At 38.7% G+C, this 20,270-nt stretch overlaps 1 protein-coding gene across 6 annotated transcripts in view; it reads left to right on the forward strand.

The window, feature by feature from the left end:
* The window catches only part of LOC128022690 (engulfment and cell motility protein 2), an 84,654-nt gene that overhangs the window by 30,703 nt on the left and 33,681 nt on the right, over positions 1–20,270 (forward strand). For all 6 annotated transcript variants that reach the window (XM_052610486.1, XM_052610481.1, XM_052610480.1 and 3 more), the window contains exons 13-16: positions 7,836–7,940; positions 9,667–9,775; positions 9,981–10,117; positions 10,202–10,365. In XM_052610486.1, coding sequence (XP_052466446.1) covers positions 7,836–7,940; positions 9,667–9,775; positions 9,981–10,117; positions 10,202–10,365 — 515 coding nt within the window. The remainder of the gene's footprint in view (positions 1–7,835; positions 7,941–9,666; positions 9,776–9,980; positions 10,118–10,201; positions 10,366–20,270) is intronic.

Raw genomic sequence — 20,270 nt, forward strand, 5'->3', positions numbered from 1 at the left:
ATCTTCAGCTTTTAAACGTGCGGAAGACACTGACGAAGATTTTGAGGCAACACTGGCACCAGAACGTGAAGGTTCTTCTTTACTTGCACGTGCTGCCACAATGGATATACTGTCAAGAGGAGACACCACAATTTGGGAATCAGCTTTGAGCACTCTTCCACCTTTCTACCTCATTCAAAAATGTTTCAGAGGTTTGCATCTTTGGTTGGTACCAATCATCATTGTCACTTTTCTTTTCCTCTTCTTCATACAGCACTTGCACAGATTGATGCACATCTTTAAATTCGTCCAGTGCCACATGGAGTTGTTCAATGCCTGTGTCAACGGCTTCAATATCTCCACCTTTTAATAATTCCTTTAACTCATTCATTCTACGTGTACACACGCCAAGTTTTCCTCTGCGTGTTGCGCAAAGCTCTTTAAGTTTGTCAGCAGCCATATTTAGCTTTTTTTTTTTTTTTTTTTTTGAGAACAACAACAACAACAACAACAACAACAAAAAATCTTTTCTTTTCAAAAAATTAAACACAGCACATGGCTTCAACTCAGTTGATTCTCATCTGGCTTCATTTAAGCTCCAGTGGCAAATCCAGTAACAAACGATAATGCACTCCAATAGTGAACTTGAAAAGGTAAATTCTCAAAAGATCCAAAACTCTGATCTTGTCAACTCCAAAGTATCAAAAAATTTATTGTATATGTATTGGCAGACCACTCTTAGCTGGGACGTATTGCTTAGCTTCTTTGACAAGCTATCCAACACAGAAAAACTTAAATTGTACCTTTTTTGAGGTGGATGAGACGGGATTCCAGCCGATAGATAAACAGGGCAGGTAAGCAGAGCAAGGCAGGCAGCAGGCAGGTAAGTAGGTTGGTAGTAGCAGACAAAGCATGGACTCCAGTAGTCCAACAAACGATTGGTAAGTGGTTGAAATAAATGGTTTGTAAAAAAGGCACAACTTAATATCAAAAATAATGTCCAAATAGTGTTCAATAGTGATTCAATTAATTCAGTATAGATTCTTTAGCGATTCAATAGCGATGTAAAGAACTGTATGCTTAATACGTTCCAACAGCTTCCTATATTCCTTTTGTTTTAGAAAGGTGAGAGGCGGCTATCTTTATCTTCAAACGTTCTCACCAACTATCAAACTTCTTCTTCTTCTTCTTTCGGGTTTAATGGCGGTTGGCAACTAATCTCAAAGGTGCATTACTGCCACCTACTAGATTGGAGTGTGGGTATTAGAATGACATAAAAAAGAGGTGAAGAAAAATTTAATTAGTAAATAAAAGAAGTAAAAACTTATATAAGACCTTTACAAACGAAAATTCCTTCCTATTAAATTCTTTCACTTAACCCAGTGTTTTTCAAAAACAAAATTAATAAATTGTGTATACTCCCAGATGCTTTCCCTAATAAATGCTCAAGTGTCATGCTTTGTTCATCCATCTGTGCCTTTAATTCTGCCCGATCTTCTTCATATTTTTTCAGTCTAACAATATATGCTTCACTGTCTCTTGCACATTACACTCAGTGCATAATCTAGTGTGATGTTTTCCTATTTTGTGCAATGTTGTATTTAAACCAGTGTGACCAATTCTAAGACGTGAGACTAACATCTCCTCCCTAGGGTTTCTGCCCTTCCTCATTCTTGTGACTACTTGATTTTGTATGCTGTGTAGATGACGTCCTGTATCCGCTGTGTCCCAATATTCTTGCCATATATTTAGAGAATGTTGCTTTATGATGGTTTTGACCTCTGCTCTGATTATTGGTACTTGTACATCTACTATTTCATGCTTTATATAATTTTTTGCTAGCATATCCACAACTTCGTTTCCTTCCACCCCCACATGAGCAGGAACCCAAAGGAAGGAGACAACAGCTCCCTTATTATGAAGTGTGAGAAGCAAGTGAAGTATTCGATAAATCAGGTCTTGCCTACATGACGCTCTCCCAGATTGAATGCTTAATAATGCTGATAAACTGTCTGAGGCTATAATAACACCTTGACTCTGATGATTTTTTTTCCCACCCACTCTAATGCCAGTAAAATTGCTATCAACTCCACAGTGTAAACTGACAGGTAGTCTGTAGTCCTCTTTTTGACTACTACTTCATACCGAGGAATATAAAATGCTGCACCAGTATGGCCTGTTTCCGGCTGCTTTGATTCATCCGTGAAAATGAATAAATCCTCCTGATACTGCTCTACATAGTTTTGAACTATTATCCACTGTGGCATTATTTTTGAATTTTCTTTTTAGTATTTGTTGTAAGCTTACATTTACAGATGGTTTTATAAATTTCCAGGGTGGTATATTTGATATTGCCACAGTGGGTCCTATTTGCAACTGATTGAGACCTGCATTTTGAGCCTTAGCATCCCCCACCCATTCGAAACTGTAAAAATTGTTTTTATTATGCTCTGCGCATTCTTGCAAGACAGTTTTTGTGGGGTGCACCATACTATGTCCTTGTAAATTAGCCCAATATGCCAACATCATCTTGACCCTCCTAATACGTAGCGGCATCTCTCCTGCCTCCACCTGTAAAGCGGTAACTGGTGATGTTTTAAATGCCCTAGTACAAATCCGAAGTGCCTGTGCCTGCTCCATATCAAGCTTTTTAAGGTTAGATTCCGATGCCGACATATACGCTAAGGAACCATAGTCAGAGGCAGTTCTCATGAGAGCCTGATATATGTTTATTAGCGAAGCTCTACTTGCTCCCCAGTCTCGCCCTGATAGACATCTCAACACGTTGTTGATCTTCTTACATTTATTTTTGACCTTATCAATATGCTGACACCAAGTCAACCTATCATCAAAGAGAACTCCTAGAAACCTCACCACCTTAACCTGTTCCAAATCCTGTCCATACAATTTCAGTGGCACTACTTTGTGGCGCTTAGAGAAGCATATAACTTTAGTTTTTGGAATTGACCATTATCATTTTCCACTATATGCATACTTGAATACTCTGTACCAACCTTAACTTGTATTGTTCTTCTGTCCAGGAAATCTAATACCCAACCAAATAACTTACCTTTTATTCCTAATTTGACAAGTTTTATAAGAAGTCCATCCTTCCACAGCATATTATATGTTTTTTCAACGTCAAAAACCACAGCAATTACACTTTCCTTATTAGTTTGTGCTTTCCTTCTGCTTCTAAGCACAAAACAGAATCCATTGTTCCCCTACCCTTACGAAATCCAGACTGATATGTTGAAACGAGACCCTTACTTTCCATATAGTAACTTAACCTATCTGTTACCATCCTTTCCATGACTTTCCCTAATTGTGATGTTAACGCTATAGGTCTGTAACTTGACAGGTCTAAAGCATTCTTACCAGGTTTGAGTATTGGGACTATCACTGCCTGTTTCCATTCAAGTGGGATTCTACCTTCATTCCATATCATATTGATCAGCCTTAATACTACCTCCAGTGATCCATCTCTCATATGCCCTAGCATGCTATAACTTTTAGCATCTTTCCCTGGTGTTGTTTGTCGTGCATTTAGGATAGCCCTTTTTAATTCAAACATAGTAGGCAGGTCCATATCTCCTCCTGGTGCAAATCTACTGTCTTTCATTCCAGGATTTTCCAACAATATCTGCTTCCTATACTGGTTATCTATTGCGGACAAATTTCCAGAACTGTGGATTTTCACAAAAGTTTCTACCAAAAGCTCTGCTTTTTCTGCATTACTAACTGCATTCTTATTATTGCTACATACCTTTCGACCTTACGACCTTTCTACCTAATCCACTCATTCTTCTGATTGTTCTCCATATGTCTGACAACTGAGTTTCACTTCCAATTTTATTGCAATACTGTCTCCAATACACACGTTTGACTGACCTTATCATTTTCCTAACTACTGCTTGTGCCTTTTTGTAGCTAATTAAAGTTTCCAGTGTGTGATGAGCTTTAAGCTGCCTAAATACTTTATTTCTTTTTTTAACTGCTATTCTACAGCTCCCACCACGGCACACTTTTTCCCTGTTTATTTCCTGTACTTTTTGGAATTGTTTCTTCTGCTGCTTGTATAATGGTTGCACTACTACACTATTCATTTCCTCCACATCTGTTATATCTCTACTCAGTATTTCCACACACTTACTCTCACTAACTTCTTTAAATGTCTGCCAGTCAGCTTTATCCAATTTCCACCTTGGTATTTTCACTTCCTCTTCCTGGTGTACCTCTATGCCAATCCTAGTTGACTATCAAACTAAAAGTCACTACCAAATAAAGGACCCTACCTAACAAAACATACCCATGCTCTAATAGCACAACAAATTAGATTAACCTAAACTCAAAAATGGCTCCTACAACAAACATAAAATTATACACATGTATTTTTTCCTCACATTCTTTCTTGTAACTCTTCCCTCTCATTGACACAGCTGACTGAAAGGCTCATTATGCAGCTCATTATGTGGGCCTTTGTCTTCTCAGGTGTAAATCACAATGATATATATGATAGTTGATGCCTACTCGCATATGATTTTCACATAAATTAGGAAGAAAAATTCTAGGCTACAAGCTCCAGTTCTCAAAAGTCCTGGGAAACGTTGTTCTGTATCTGTTTTATGGCCTTATTCAAGTGATTTAACATTTTTAGTTTTTCACTAACCACGCATAAACGTTGTTTTCTCAAAAACACAATCATGTAAATACATGCTGCTCACGTATTAGTATAGCCCAGTTTGTGCTGATTTCTGTGAGATTAGACTTTAACCATTTAGATATTTATAAGAAACTGAAAAAAGCAAAAATGTCGGGGCATGACAAAACTTATACAAGCCCTATGTGCTGATGTGTGATGTGTTGGTTTAAAGGGGGGGTGAAATGCTCGTTTTCACTCAATATCCTGTTAATCTTGAGTACCCATGGAGTAGTACTGCATCCTTCATAACTCCAAAAAGACTTTATTTTTATTATATTTATAAGAGAAAGATAGTCTGTACCGATTTTTCCCGGGAAAACACGAGCGCCTAGAGGCGTGACGTGTGGGCGGAGCTAAAGAATCATGAGCGCCAGTAGGCTTTTGAGTTGAGCGCATGTGGAAACTGTGACACAGATCCAGAGGCTGAAATGTAACAAGAGCAGCATCAGCAAAGGCGGTATGCTATGTGGTATGTACTGAAACTGTATATATTTGCTTAGCGGTTTTGGAAAATGACTAAGTTCCACTTTATGTCGTCTTTTTTTTTTTTTTTTTTTTTTTAAGCTGTACATGTGGAAAGTGCAGTTTGATGACAACATCGCATGTTGTTTACTTTATGTGCTTACGCGCCGAGAGCTAAGTTAACAACACAGAGATATTTGAAGCAGTTTTACTCACCGCATGCGTTTCCAACACACGATCGTGACCCTTTTCCGTTGGGACTGCATTATCCTTAAGAAATAAACGATGTGCAATCCGAAATGCAGGGAACAAACAAAAACACTTGCACAACTCCATTGATGCTCTGTAAAAATAAACTCCATCCACTGGTCCCTTAATGCTGTTTCTCTTTTGGTAATCTGTGCAGGGTTGTCTTGCCCTGGCAACCAAAAACACACTTCTTTTGTGACTTTTCGTGACGCTCTCGCTCTGATCAGGCTGTGCTCAGCCTCTCAGTGCTCTGCTATACTGGAGCGCGCGCTCTTCTGCCGGAGAGCTTAGGACCCATATAAGGATCCATACTCGAAAAAAGCTTTCCGAAACTTGTGACAAACCGGAAGAGGTTTTTTTTGGAACAAAAATACTCCTTCAAACGTACAACTTAATTTTTGAAACTTTGTCCATGTTTAGCATGGGAATCCAACTCTTTAACAGTGTAAAAAACTCAGTATGCATGCAATTGTCAGGGTTGAATACACAATGGCAGGGTTAGGGTGACAAATAAAAAAAAAAACAAACAGGGAAGGGGAGGAGGCGGGACCACAAAGTTCATGGGGGACAGACCAGGGTGGGTGGGTGGGTGGGGCAAGAGTCTTAGGAGGACGGGACGAAGGCTGACAACGAGGGGTCCGGGCAGGTCTGGGTGGTGAGGGGTCTCGGGACAGAGGACATGACAGGACAGAGGACATGACAGGAGCAGACACAGGACGCGGGGCAACACTTATGGGACGCGGGGAGACAACATCTACTGGGCACGGGGAGACCACATCTACTGGACATGGGGGGATAACAGGACACGGGGAGACAACGGCTGGACACTCTGGATTTCTGGGGACAGGGTCTGGGGACAAGACAGGACTGGCGGGGACTTCTAGGATCTGGACAAGACGAGACAAATGATCAGACAAGGCTTTAGCAGCTATGATAACCGGCATCTCCTTACGAGATGAGACAGACTGTAGTAGAGTTTCTGCTGCAGAGTCGGCCGCGGCTCTCTCCTCCGCCTTCACGACTGCAGACTTGAAAACAGTTCTCTTATTTGCCGGTTTGGGTTCAAGGGTCACCGCTGCTGGCTCGGGCACGCCAGCGCTCACCGCTGCTGGCTCGGGCACGCCAGCGCTCACCGCTGCTGGCTCGGGCACGCTGACCGCTGCAGGAGGAGACCGAGTCGCAGGACCGGGAGACCCCTTCTTCCTCCTCTTCCTCCTAGGCCGCGGTGCAGAGGTCACAGCTGGGACAGAGACGGGTTGGGGAAGTTCGGTCTCAGGCAGGGCGGACTCTGACGCCGACGATTCCGAGGCTGACTCCCACGAAAACCGTCTCCCTCGCTTGTTGGGGAGACTGAAGGTAGTGGGAGGTGCCTCAGGATTCTGGGAGGGACTTGCCTGATCCCCAGGGTTGCCACGGCCAGGACACGACCCTCTGGAATCGTTGGCAGCTGGGTAGGTGGAGGGGACCTCTGTGGCTCCTCCTGGGAGAGGCTCTCCCACAGCCGGGCATAATTTTGGAGGATCCACTCCCCCTCGGGCGAGTATGGGAGGGTGACCCCCCTTCCTGTCGGTGGGGGGGATGACATCCAGCACTGCCTCCGGAACTCCGCCTGTCGCTGCAGCTCGGAGGCCCTCCTGCCTGCTGAGTTCCTTTGTGGTCGGTTCATTCTGTCAGGGTTTGGTAAGGGAGGAACTCAAGTGCAGACAGGGATCACAACACACAGGATTTATTTAATACAAAAAGGGGAAAACAACACCCACGAGGGGGAAAACAACAGCTAGGGCGGAAACTAAACAACTTAACAAGACAGGATTGACATGACAAACAAACTCTTAACACTAACTACAACCAAACACTCACGGTAATACAAGGACTTCAGAGGTACAGCACAATCACAAATGTGGCACAATCTCAGTGGAACAATCACAATGAACCGACGCAAGACAGAGCACACTAGGAGATCTAAATAGGGGGAACAATTAAGACACGACAGGTGACACAGATAGGACAATCACGACAAGACTAGGATAACAAGGGGGGCGGGGCAAGGGAACGAGACAACACAAGCACATGGCCCAAAGACAAGGCCATGTGCTTGTACACAAAACACGGGTCTGCCATGATCCTGCCTCAAGACTAGGAAAAATCAAGGACACGAGGGCAGAATCATGACAGAAATAGCATTTCACCCCCCCTTTAATGATGATCAGTGATTGTGATGTGTGTAATGTGATGATGGTTCGATGATGATCAATGATAGTCATGTGATGAGTGTGATTTTATGGTTTAATGATGAACAGTGATAGTGATGTGGTGGTGATGATGTGAAGATGTGTGTGATGTGATGATGGTTTAGTGATGGTGATGTGCTGATGTAATGTGATGGTTTAATGATGATTGGTCATAGGGATGTGCTGATGTGTGTATTGTGTTTTGTTCACAGAATCCTGTGAATCCTGCTATTGATTTCACTCAGACACCACCAGGAATGCTGGCACTAGACAACATGCTTTACCTTGCCAAAGTGCATCAGGACACGTATATAAGAGTAAGAACACACATTCATAACTGTCATCTTTTGTTTTCTAAGTATTTTCTCAAACATTGTGCCCTCTTTGTAATTGTTGAGTAAAATAAATCAGGTAAAAACATGGTCATCTATAATAACAATACTAGAGTAATAATAAAACATTATAATATTGTATCATTCTAAGAGAATGATTATATTATATCATTATATTGTATTATCATTATCAGACAGTCATCTGAGTGAATCAAAGCCAGATCTGTAATGTTGATGATGCCGGTAGAATGTGTGTCATTGTGATAGAGTTAATTGTTGACAATCATATGACTGTTTGACTAGGGGAGGTGAAGGCACTGCAGTTATTTACAATAGTATAAAACAAAACTTAATCAACAGGGCTTCTCCGTGAGTATGTTAGATGTCACGTGTTCACTTTGACTTCATGGGACAGTTCAGGATGTGTGAATGAAAGCAGAGAACACGGGAAAACTCTGGAAGTGTGAATGAACAAAATCACACAATCCCAGAACAATTACTATAACAATGTCTTGTTATATGTTTCCACTCTTAGGTGCATTTAGCTGTATACACATTCATTTGTTTTTATCATATAGGTTTCATCCACACAAATCAGGCCTTTTGTGAGTGTGAAACCGATATTTTTTAAAACCGGGTCCCAGAGTGGATAAATCTGAAAATTCTACCTTTTGTGTTTTCCTGTGGACAGCAAAACCATATATTTTCTGAAACAATGACGTCATCAGCCCTCATCTCTCACCTAGTCAGACACTGCTAGGTCACATACCAGCAGCAAAAACAAACCTGAACAAACACTGAACAATTCTCTTTGTATTAACTAACATTAACACAGATTAATAAATTAATTGTTCCATGTTTGTTTGTATACCGCTAGCAAGGTTTATGTACGTAGTCCAAGTCTTATTCTCTGTTTTTAGTAGTGATGGGTCGTTCTTAAACGATTCGTTAATTTTGAATGAATCTTTAATGTGACTCGGTGTCACGCTGTCTTGTCTGTGTTTCCCTGGGTGTCCACTAGTGGGCTCACTTCCCCTTAGGCACCTCACCGTAGGCACTAATATTCCCACTAGCCTTGTCCCTTCATCACAGTAATTATTAGCCTCCCTATGTTTACTAGTCCTTTCCTGTTGTCTGTATGGAGTCCTTTCCTTACGTTTCCTTTCGTTATCCTGTTTTCTTGTCTTCCGAGATTCCTCACATTCCGAGTTCCTGTTCCCTTCCTGTTCCTTCCCTGTTTGTTTTCTTTTGGATTGTTTTCTGGTTTTGACCTGGCTTGTTTGGACTACGAATTGGATTACCCTAATAAACATACCTGCAACTGGATCTCTCTCTCCCTGTGTCTCACTGGGTCGCGATCGTCACACTTGGAAAGAACAAGTCGTTTCGGGGAGTGATTCGTTCAGTTGCGCATGTGCAGTATTCTATAGGTTCTGTACAGGATTTAGTCTAGTAGTTCACCTGTTTCAGTCAATGCAGTCTGAGACGGAAAGAGAATTGATTAATTCATCACATGATTCTTCTGTTTTTTAGAGTTGTTCATTCATCACGTGACAGACCCATAAGCTTTAACTATGCAGTCTGAGCCGGAAAGAGACTTAATAATAATAATAATAATAACCAACTCTTTATTACCTTTGTTACAACATTCAGTGTAAAAATATTATCATAAAATTGCCTGTACATACAGTGTACATACTTTGTTTTTCAGATTGTTCTAGAAAACAGCAGTCGAGAAGATAAACATGAGTGTCCATTTGGTCGCTCTGCCATTGAGCTGACGCGCATGCTGTGTGATATTCTACAGGTTGGAGAACTGCGTAAGTATTCTGCGATCGTTTTGATCCTTGATGAGTGAGTTGAACCGTGGATCTGACCTGTACTGTTAAAAATGTATTCTTATTGATGTCATCCAATATACAGTTTTGTTACATTTTTAGGTTTTACTGTGACGAAGGTTTCTATAATGTGTGTGTTTCTGTGACGTACACATTAAGAGAGGCTTGGCTTGTCTTGTCTCTGCAGCAAATGAAGGGTGTAATGACTTCCATCCCATGTTTTTTACCCACGAGCGTGCTTGGGAAGAGTTCTTCTGCATCTGCATACAGCTGCTCAATAAGACATGGAAAGAAATGAGGGCCACTGCAGAGGATTTCAACAAGGTGTGTGTTAGTGAGCGTGTCTGCTAGAGGAAAGACACTTTCATGTGTGTGTGTTTGTGTCAGTGAACACTATGTGTGTTTTAGGTGATGACGGTGTTGCGAGAACAGGTAACTAGATCTCTGGCCATGAAACCTCCGTCTCTGGAGCAGCTACGGGTCAAACTGTGCAGTCTCAGCTACTCTGAGGTCCTGCGTCTGCGTCAGTCTGAGAGAATGAGCCAGGATGACTTCCAGTCGCCCCCTATAATGTGAGTCAAGAGCTTCTGCGTTATTCAGACTCCGTTAGTCTCCTAATCAGTCAATCATTTAGTTATGAATTGCTAATGCACCTGAGGTCTTTTGAAGGAAATAAAACAAAAGGAGAAGTCTTTATGATTTTAAAGTTGTGGTGGGACCTACAGCTCTTGACCTGTGATTTGAAGCATAGTTTCTCATTACAGGGCTTCTGCAGGTCTTAAAAAAGGTCTTAAATCAGAGCAGAAAGTATTCAATTCATTGTCATGGCATTAAATCTTGCATGCACTACAAAAATGAAAAGGTTTTCTGATACAGATATCTTAACTTCCTCATATCAAGATACTACAAATGCAAAATGAAGAAATCAAGTCATGTTTTAGGAGAAACTGAACAAAATGAATCAAGTTTATTCGTAAAACAGGAACAAATGTGACCAGTGCTGGCAAAATGAGTCACAAAATGAGTTTTATTTTCATATTCTCCATTACAAGACCTTCAAAAATGATGTCTGATTTGTTGGGATCGGATGAAAAATGACTGAGCGACATTCCTTTGAAATCGGCAGAGTCTTCAAAGTAATTTTTGAGAAAAAATGAGTTAAAGTTTTCTGCAGGCTCCAAAGCAAAATCACAGCAACATTGCATCTTTTCCTGAAGTTCTTTTTGTAATAATAATTACTATATAAATGATCATAATATAGCAATTTTTAATTTTATTGTTATTATTATAAATAAGAGCAGATCACTGATCTATATATATAACTGGATCGCTCATCGTGTTCTAAACTGCCAACAGACAGCGAAGCCACCGGAAGTGTTCGATCCGCCATCTTACTAATCCCTACCAGCAGAGAGCACCATTGAGTTACATTCAAACAGCTGTCCTAAAATAACTAGATTTGAAGCTAATCAGTCAAACAGGACTCGTTTTTATGTTATGTGTAATAAAGTAATGTTTACTTCAGATGTTATCTGCAGTGTTTACGGTATTTTGGGGCAGGATAAGCGATGTATTCAAATCGTGTGGGTGTGTCTGCTGCGCACTGAACACAGGTAACTGATCAAACACAAAAATGGCTTATTTCTTTATGAACAAAATTATTCAGTAATTGTTAAACATGAACGTATTAGTATCAGAAATGGATTTTAATATATTACAATGAATAATAAAATTATGTTTTTAATATTGCTCTGTAATGAAATATTTTTATTTTTATTTACTATCTGGGAAATAAAGCTTTGCATTTATTTCTTAAATCCGTACTGTATATAGTCAGTTATTTCTCTGAATAAATTCAGATTTCAGAATGAACGCTTTGTGCTCTTTGTTATATGTGTTGAGGTCGTGTCCGTTTTGTTTATCATGTTCATGATGCTCACTGTAATGTAATGTAATGTAATGAAGGTAGCTTTTTAAGAAGTAGGGGAAATTCCCGACATTTAAAAAATAACCGTTTACATGCCTAGGGTGTTCGCATTGTAATAATGTACAGAGATACTTCATATTTATAAACACTGACTTTTTAGGTGATGTTTTCTCATTAAAATCATACAAATTCCTATTAATTCAATGGAACGTTTTTGCACACTAGGGATTACCAATATGGCGGAGTGGCGGCATTCTCTTCAATGACGTCATGAGCAATCCAGTTCTATATTATAGATCAGTGGAGCAGATAAAAACAACAAATTGCCTTTTTTTGTACATCTAAACAAATCAATGAAATTTAAAAATCCAGGTCTGAGTATCTTTTGGTAATTAGATTTTCTAGTTAAAAAGAAATAAAGAGAAATGCTAAACATTTTTTTAATTTTCGTTTTAAGAAACTGAAAACTAAAATTTAGCTTGATTTTTTCTTTTTTTTTTCTTGTTTATGGGTAGAAGAAAAATGAGATTATGCTTTAATATATGTTTGAGAGGTCCGTGTATATTTTGTTCATTTGATTTTCTGTTGAAAAATAAATAAAGATAAATGAGAATTTTTTTTAAATTTTGTTTAAGAAACGGAAAACGAAAATTTAGCTTGAGTTTTTGTATTTTTGTTTGTGGGTAAAAAATGAGATTATGCTTTAATATTTGTTTGAATGTGTGGGCGGCGCTGGAACGCCCCTTTCATCCCTTCTGCACTACACCTACAAGCAGCAACCGCGAGCTCAGTTCATCTTCACCAGGAGAGAAGCGGCAGACAGCAGAGTTTATTAATCCTGCGGATTCTTTGCTAGTGGTGCTTGCAAGATAAAATAATAATAATAATAATTAATTAATTAAATTAAATTAATAATAATAAAAAAAATTATAATATTATATTTTTCCGGCTGCTGCATGTTATTGACAAAGCAGACTTGACAACTTTATTCATAAAACGCCATTTGAATTTTACTTTAGCCTGTGATCTACAACGACATGGAATAAAATAAAATGGGAAAAACCCAACCCCACATTTGTAATAAACTGTATATTAAAATAAGTTAGGTTTTCCACATAATTATTCTACTTTAAATGTTTTAATTATAGGCTATAGGCCACTTAGAATTATGAACTGAATTCACGAATTCTGTCTATGACCGTATGAATATAGTGATGGTGTGACATCATTACAGATAATGAGTTCAGACGGGAAACACTGCACCTTTCGTTGGTTTCATTTGAATTACATAGGCCTAAATATAAAATTATTATTATTATTTTTCTATTTAAATGGATTCTTTTAAAAGTAGACATGTCCAGCAAGACATGGTTCGTCTGATGCATGAGCCTGGTTCATTTCTGACGTTTCAGAAAGAAGTTAATGTAGACCGAGATGGCAGAAAGCAAATCCTGTTGAGTTTTGTAAGGTTTTCATGTTATTTAGGGTGTCTTACGACCCAAACTGATGGAGCTGAAGCTCTTTCCTCTTGTTATCGGGATGGAAGCCATTTAAATAGAAAAATAATAATAATAATTTTATGTTTAGGCCTATGTAATTCAAATGAAACCAACGAGAGGTGCGGTGTTTCCCGTCTGAACTCATTATCTGTAATGATGTCACACCATCACTATATTCATACGGTCATCTACAGAATTTGTGAATTCAGTTCACAATTCTAAGTGGCCTATAGCCTATAGTTAAAACATGTAAAGTAGAATGATTATGGGGAAAACTTAACTTATTTTATTATAATTTTTATTATAAATGTGGGGTTGGGTTTTTCCCATTTTATTATTTTTACGAATGGCCTAGAATAAAACAAGTAGGCAAAAAATTAGTAGAAGGCCTTATTCCATGTCGTTGTAGATCACAGGCTAAAGTAAAATTCAAATGGAGTTTTATGAATAAAGTTGTCAAGTCTGATTTGTCAATAACATGCAGCAGCAGGAAAAATATAATATTATATTTATTTTATTACTAATTTAATTAATTAATTAATTATTATTATTATTATTATTATTATTATTTTATCTTGCAAGCACCACTAGCAAAGAATCCGCTGGATTAATAAACTCTGCTGTCTGCCGCTTCTCTCCTGGTGAAGATGAACTGAGCTCGCGGTTGCTGCTTGTAGGTGTAGTGCAGAAGGGATGAAAGGGGCGTTCCAGCGCCGCCCACACATTCAAACAAATATTAAAGCATAATCTCATTTTTTTAGAAAAAAACTAAAATCAAACCGTTTCTCATTTATCTTTATTTATTTTTAAATAGAAAATCAAATGACCAAAAGATACACGGTCCGTTTCAATTTGGTGTTTTCGTCTGATGTCAGTTAGTGATGGTCGTTCTTGAACGCTTCGGTCATTTTAAACGAATCTTTAATGTGACTCGGGAAGAACGAGTCGTCTCGGGAGTGATTCGTTCAGTCGCGCACGCGCAAAATTCTACAGGTTCTGTAGGTCTACTTAACCTGTTTCAGTCAGTGCAGTCTGAGCCGGAAAAATAATTGATTAGTTCTTTTTTTTATTTTATTAATGCCAAGGTACAGAGAATGTCAATATTGCATACAAAGAAGTGGCATTACATGCAAAGCACCATTTCTGGGCGTATGTAAACATAAAAATAAATAATACTAAATGAAAGCTAACAAAATAAATTAAAAAGATTAAATAGCCTTGAAAAGATTAAACATTTTTACAGTCTTAAGATTTTTGGAAGATTAAATAGTTTGGACCTGTTGAACCTCTTTAAAAAAATGAAGGATTATATAAGGATTATATAAAAAGAACATATGAAGGATTTTGAATAGTGAATTTACTGTGGTGAATATGAAATTTAGCAAGAAGTCATAATAGGTTAATAATGACATATACATTAATTTTGTCTTTTTAAATATTAAAGAAGCCAAACAGTACATCCTTAGAAACCCTGTAGTATACTGCGATGGATATCATTAGACAATTCAATCCAAAATAGCTGTGTGTGAGGACAGTCCCAAACGTGTATATATATAAATATATACAGTGCCCTCCACAATTATTGGCACCCCTGTTTAAGATGTGGTAGTGGACTTCTAAAAATTCTCCTTTTTTTTTTTTTTTAAACAATATAGAACCCACATGCAAAAAAAGAGAAAAATCCAACCTTTTAAGTACATTACTTTGGTGGTAAAAAAAAATAATAATAAAAAAAATCAAACATTTAGAAAAAAAAAACCTTGAAATCATGTGTCCCACAATTATTGGCACCCCTAAAAAAAATTTTTTTTTTAAATATGTATTTTTCTGTAGTTTTTAAAGTTGGTCAGGGTATCTAGGAAACTTTAATTAGTAATTTATGACCTGGGGTATAAATATGACGCGACACAGAGGCTTAATTCTCTTACCCATTTGTCAACATGGCAAAGACAAGAGAACACACCATTCAAGTAAGGCAGATATGTGTCGACCTTCATAAGTCAGGCAATGTCTACAAGAAAATAGCCACTCGCCTTAACTTTCCTGTATCTACAGTCAGAGGAATCATTAAGAAGTTTAAAACAACTGGGACAGTGACAAACAAGGCTGGAAGAGGTCCCAAGTTTATCTTGCCACAATGCACAGTGAGGAGGATGGTAAGAGAAGTAAAAATAGTCCTAAGCTCACCATCACAGAATTTCATCAAAGAGTGGCATCTTGGGGTCACAAAGTCTCCAAAACAACCATCGGACGCTCTCTACATGCCAGCAGGCTGTTTGGGAGGCATTCAAGGAAAAAGCCTTTTCTCACTAACACTCACAAACGTAAACGTCTGGAGTTTGCGAAGCGGTACTGGGACTTCAACTGGAATCATGTGCTTTGGTCAGATGAGACTAAGACTGAGCGTTTTGGCAACAAACACTCTAAGTGGGTCTGGCATAAAACAAAAGATGAGTGTGCCGAAAAGCACCTCATGCCCACTGTGAAGAATGGTGGTGGATCTGTGATGCTGTGGGCCTGTTTCTCTTCCAAAGGCCCTGGGAACATTATTAGGGTGCGTGGCATTATGACTGCTTTGAACTACCAGGAATTTTAAATAAAAACCTGATGGCACATGACAGAAAGCTGAAGATGGGTCGTCATTGGGACTTTCAGCAGGATAATGATCCAAAACATGTGGCAAAATCTACACAAACATGGTACAAAGTATTAAAATCAGGAGTGACAATAATTGTGGGACACATGATTTCAAGTTTTTTTTTAAATGTGTGCATTTTTTTTTTTACCACCAAAGTAATTCACTTAAAAGGTTGGATTTTTCTCTTTTTTGCATTTGAGTTCTGTGTTGTTTAAAAAAAAAAAAGGAGAATTTTTAGAAGTCCATGACCACATCTTAAACAGGGGTGCCATTAATTGTGGAGGGCACTGTATATCAGTTTCATTAGGGTCACCATAAAAACATCAGTTTGTATCTGTGTCTGATTTAAACCTTTTTAAAAACACTTTAGCTGGGTAAAATCTGTGTAACAATTTCAATGAGATGTCTAACCTTGTTAATTATTATATATTCCAAAGACCGAGTCCATACTTTTTTCCAATCAATATGATCAACCACATTCCTCCTGTAAGACATCACACATGGCGTTGTTACACGCTCCTTTTGAAAAAGCGATCTAATCTTATAGTTACGTGATGAAGGATACTGGACAAAGTCGTGGCCTAGTGGTTAGAGAGTTTGACTCCTAACCCTAGGATTGTGGGTTTGAGTCTTGGGCCGGCAATATCACAACTGAGATGTCCTTGAGTAAGTCACTGAACCCCAAACTGCTCCCCGGGCACTGCAGCATACCCACTTCTCCGGGTTTGTGCACTTTGGATGGGTTAAATGCAGAGCATGGGTCACCGTGCTTGGCTGTATGTCATGTGAAAAAAGCATAGTTTTCCTACTGGGATTTCAAATGTGTCTAAAGATAAAATGATGGATGGTCTAATGAGTCCCTTAAAAGCATAACAACTCCTTTAGGAATAGCGTCCATGATGATGGAGAATTCTTTGGAAGTTTGGAAAATTACATTTACATAAGAATTCTTTGTGACTTAAAATAAGACCTTCAGAATTAAATAACTAGGAAACAACCAAAAAAATTTTCCAAATGAAGAACCCGCTGAAGGGTGCTAAAAAATTAATGACCATGCAAGTAATGCCTGTTTATGAAATTTGGTTAAATTGTAAGGGATTCTAGCATTATTATAATTACAGATCAATAGGAAAGGGAGACCACCTAATTTGGAAAAGTAGTCATTGGGGATAGAATTCCAGATTGAGTTTGGATTACACAAAAACTGTCTAATCCAATTAATTTTGAAAGTGTTGTTCAAAGAAAAAAAAAATCAAGGAAATTAAACCCACCATAATCATATGTGTTCATTAATAAATAGACTTTATTACCTTTGTTACAACATTCAGTTTATAGAAAATAACTATCATGATAGAAATTCATACATTTATAAATTGTAAGGAGTAAAAAGCTACAATTTGAGACCAGAAATGCAGTATCTGTAAGAGTCAATAATAATTATAATAATAATGATAATGATGATGATGATAATAATGACTATGCACCCGTTTGTAAGGAAGCTTGTAAATGAATTTTTCTATCCAATGCTGTCACGTCACATGACAAAATAATGAATGATAAACAAATTACTCCCTGAGATGACTCGTTCTTCCCGAGTCACATTAAAGATTTGTTTAAAATGACCAAATCGTTCAAGAACGATCGTCACTAACTGGCATCAGACGAAAACACCAAAGTGAAACGCACATGCTCGTTATCCATTTTTTTATTTTATTTTTGATATTACCACAATATTAAAAATCGGTACACATCGGTACATTAAAAATGATACACGGATTCAGTTCATTCCCAAAAGGAGAGAACGAAAAAACGAAAATCAAACTGTTTCTCATTTCTCTCTTTTTTTTTTTTTTTTTTTTTTAAAGTAGAAAATCAAATGACCAAAAGATACACAGACCAATCCCTTTAGTGTCTTCATTACAAATAATCTGATTACTGAAACTAAAAAACAATTCAATTAGTGCTGCAACGCGTCACACTGTTTACTTCCCGCATAATGGCATACTGGGAATGGAGAAAGTTGCATTCTATCACAAAAACAGAGACCACTGTTATCAAAAGTATGGGAATACTTCAAACAGAGGCCAAATAAAATGGTCATTTGTTCCTTTTGAAAAACCGATATGGTTTACCACGGGAGCACAACTGCGATGCACAAGCACCTTAGAAGAAAACATCCTGGCACTCTCCGGTGTTACGGTTTAACTGGCTACCGTGTGATCTGGTGACCAACTTCAGATCTCTGCTGCAGATGTGATGGAACGACCGCAGCAGATTCGGCGACTCTAAAAGTACAAACTGATGTGATATTATTAAGTGTCTAAAAAATGAAGACTTGCTCATTGTAACAAATGAGAAACGGCAACATTCACAACAACCCTACAGCCATAGCCAAAGCCTAAGAGGACGTTTTGCCTCCAGAGGAACGTTGGGTGATGTCAAGTGATTTTGAAACATGACATCTTAAAGCTACTCCCCTTCACCTTTACCAGTGAATATGTTCATATTCGTTACATTTTGAGTTGTATATACACATTATTTGAATTAAATTAATTTGACAAACAGCATTCTGTCAACATCAGACAGCTGATCAAAGCTAGCGCCAGCCAACGTAACCAGAGCTGCCAACTCTCAAGCATTCACCGTGAGACACACGCAATTGACTCTTTTCACATGCTTTCACGCCACACATCAATTTTCTCACGCACAGAAAAACCACGAAGCAAAGAGGACACGGAGACCAACAGACTAGACAGAGCAGGTTAGTTATGATATAAAAAAATGGTTATAGCTAAAAAAGTTATAGCTAGCTAATTATCAAACCCATCTACGGTTAGCCATGGCTAACATTAGCACGTTTATCAAACAGCCTTCGATATATTTCTATGTTATAACTTCCCGAAAAAAATACACAAACATATAAAACAAACTTCTAGCGAAATGCTAATAGCATCTAACTTACCAATCCAAAGGAAATGTTGCAAGTTCGGAGTCGAGCCTCATTTCTTTATGGTCCATCAGTTGTCTCCAGCGATTGAAAACAGTGCCGATGTTTACTCTGGTTCGGCTCCTTTTCTTATCGGATTTGATTTGTGATTCCGAGCGCGGTTGTTTCCCCTGTAGCGGGTGGTGGTCTCTTGCCGAGGGCTTGAGCCATCATTCCTCTCTCTTCCCTGAACTGAAATGAAGTACTGGGCTGTACTTTCCACATGATTGACATCAGGTTCAGGCACGCCCACAAGCCGTGCAAGTTATACGTGTATTGCAGGTTGGCTGATGGTTATGTTGCCCGCATACCGCCTCCCATGGCCGAAACTGGTATTACGACACCTGTCGGGCCGGGGCTAGTAATGCTAATGCTAATTAAGGTTGATATCTCTGCAGCAATATAACTTGACATTTTTTTAATGACTTCATTGCCCTTATTTCTTCTCATTCTTTTGATGCGTGTAGGTAATTTTTTGGATATTTTTACATCAATTTTTGCATATGGCACCTTTTAAAGATTACAAGTTATTGGTAGTTTGGTAAGTTATCACCCGTAGCGGCTGAAGTAAGGATAAAATAAAAAATAAAGTAAGTCTGTGTTGGCGAGGGTTTCGAACACGCGTTAGGGGCGTGCACATATCACGCCTAAAAACGTGTGTAAAACACTAGCCGCACCGCTTTCTCCTTCTTTCCAAAGCGCTCGGGTAGTTGCGCCCCTGGAATGTCTGCCGTTGCTAAGCAATCATGACCTGCTCTCTCCATGAAGACACGGAAATTTCAGCAAAGGATAAATGGATTTGCAGCACTAAAAATCGCTTGCAGTAGCTCTGCTACTAAATTTGCTTCAAAATGGCAATCCATATGCATCTATGATCAGCAGTTCCTTCATCTTAGCTGAGATTTCAACGTTGTTACGGGAAAGGATGAAACTGATTGGTTAGTTCTTGTCACATGACCCACGGTGCGCTTGCGGCATATGAGTGCGCATGACGCGCACCTACATTTGAAATAACTAACTTGAGTGCGCAAAAGATGTGATATGTGAACCATACCATGTGTACCATAGTAAAATAATTTTCTTTGCCTCTTTATTTTTGAATACTGTAAAAACTTCAACCACAATGGTTGAAAATGAATAAAGGTTGAAATATTATATTAAGTTGTGCTTATATTTTTTTGTAAAGTTATCCAAAGGATTCATTTGCTAATCAAAAAAAGAACATTAGTGTGACGAGTGGGGCGGGGCCGAGGGCCGTGGGAATGAGGAGCGAGTGATTGGAGATGAGCGACACCTGCTCGACCCACCGGTCTCGAGTCCCACGGAGGAGATGGAAAGATATAAAATTGGAGCGACGACAGTGAAGGACAAGAGAGGACCAGGCCTGGGCTTTATTTTATGTTTTGGTTTTTATTTGTGCGCATCAG

The sequence above is a fragment of the Carassius gibelio genome, chromosome A11, assembly GCF_023724105.1.
Source record: "Carassius gibelio isolate Cgi1373 ecotype wild population from Czech Republic chromosome A11, carGib1.2-hapl.c, whole genome shotgun sequence".
In the NCBI taxonomy this organism is placed as follows: Eukaryota; Metazoa; Chordata; class Actinopteri; order Cypriniformes; family Cyprinidae; genus Carassius; species Carassius gibelio.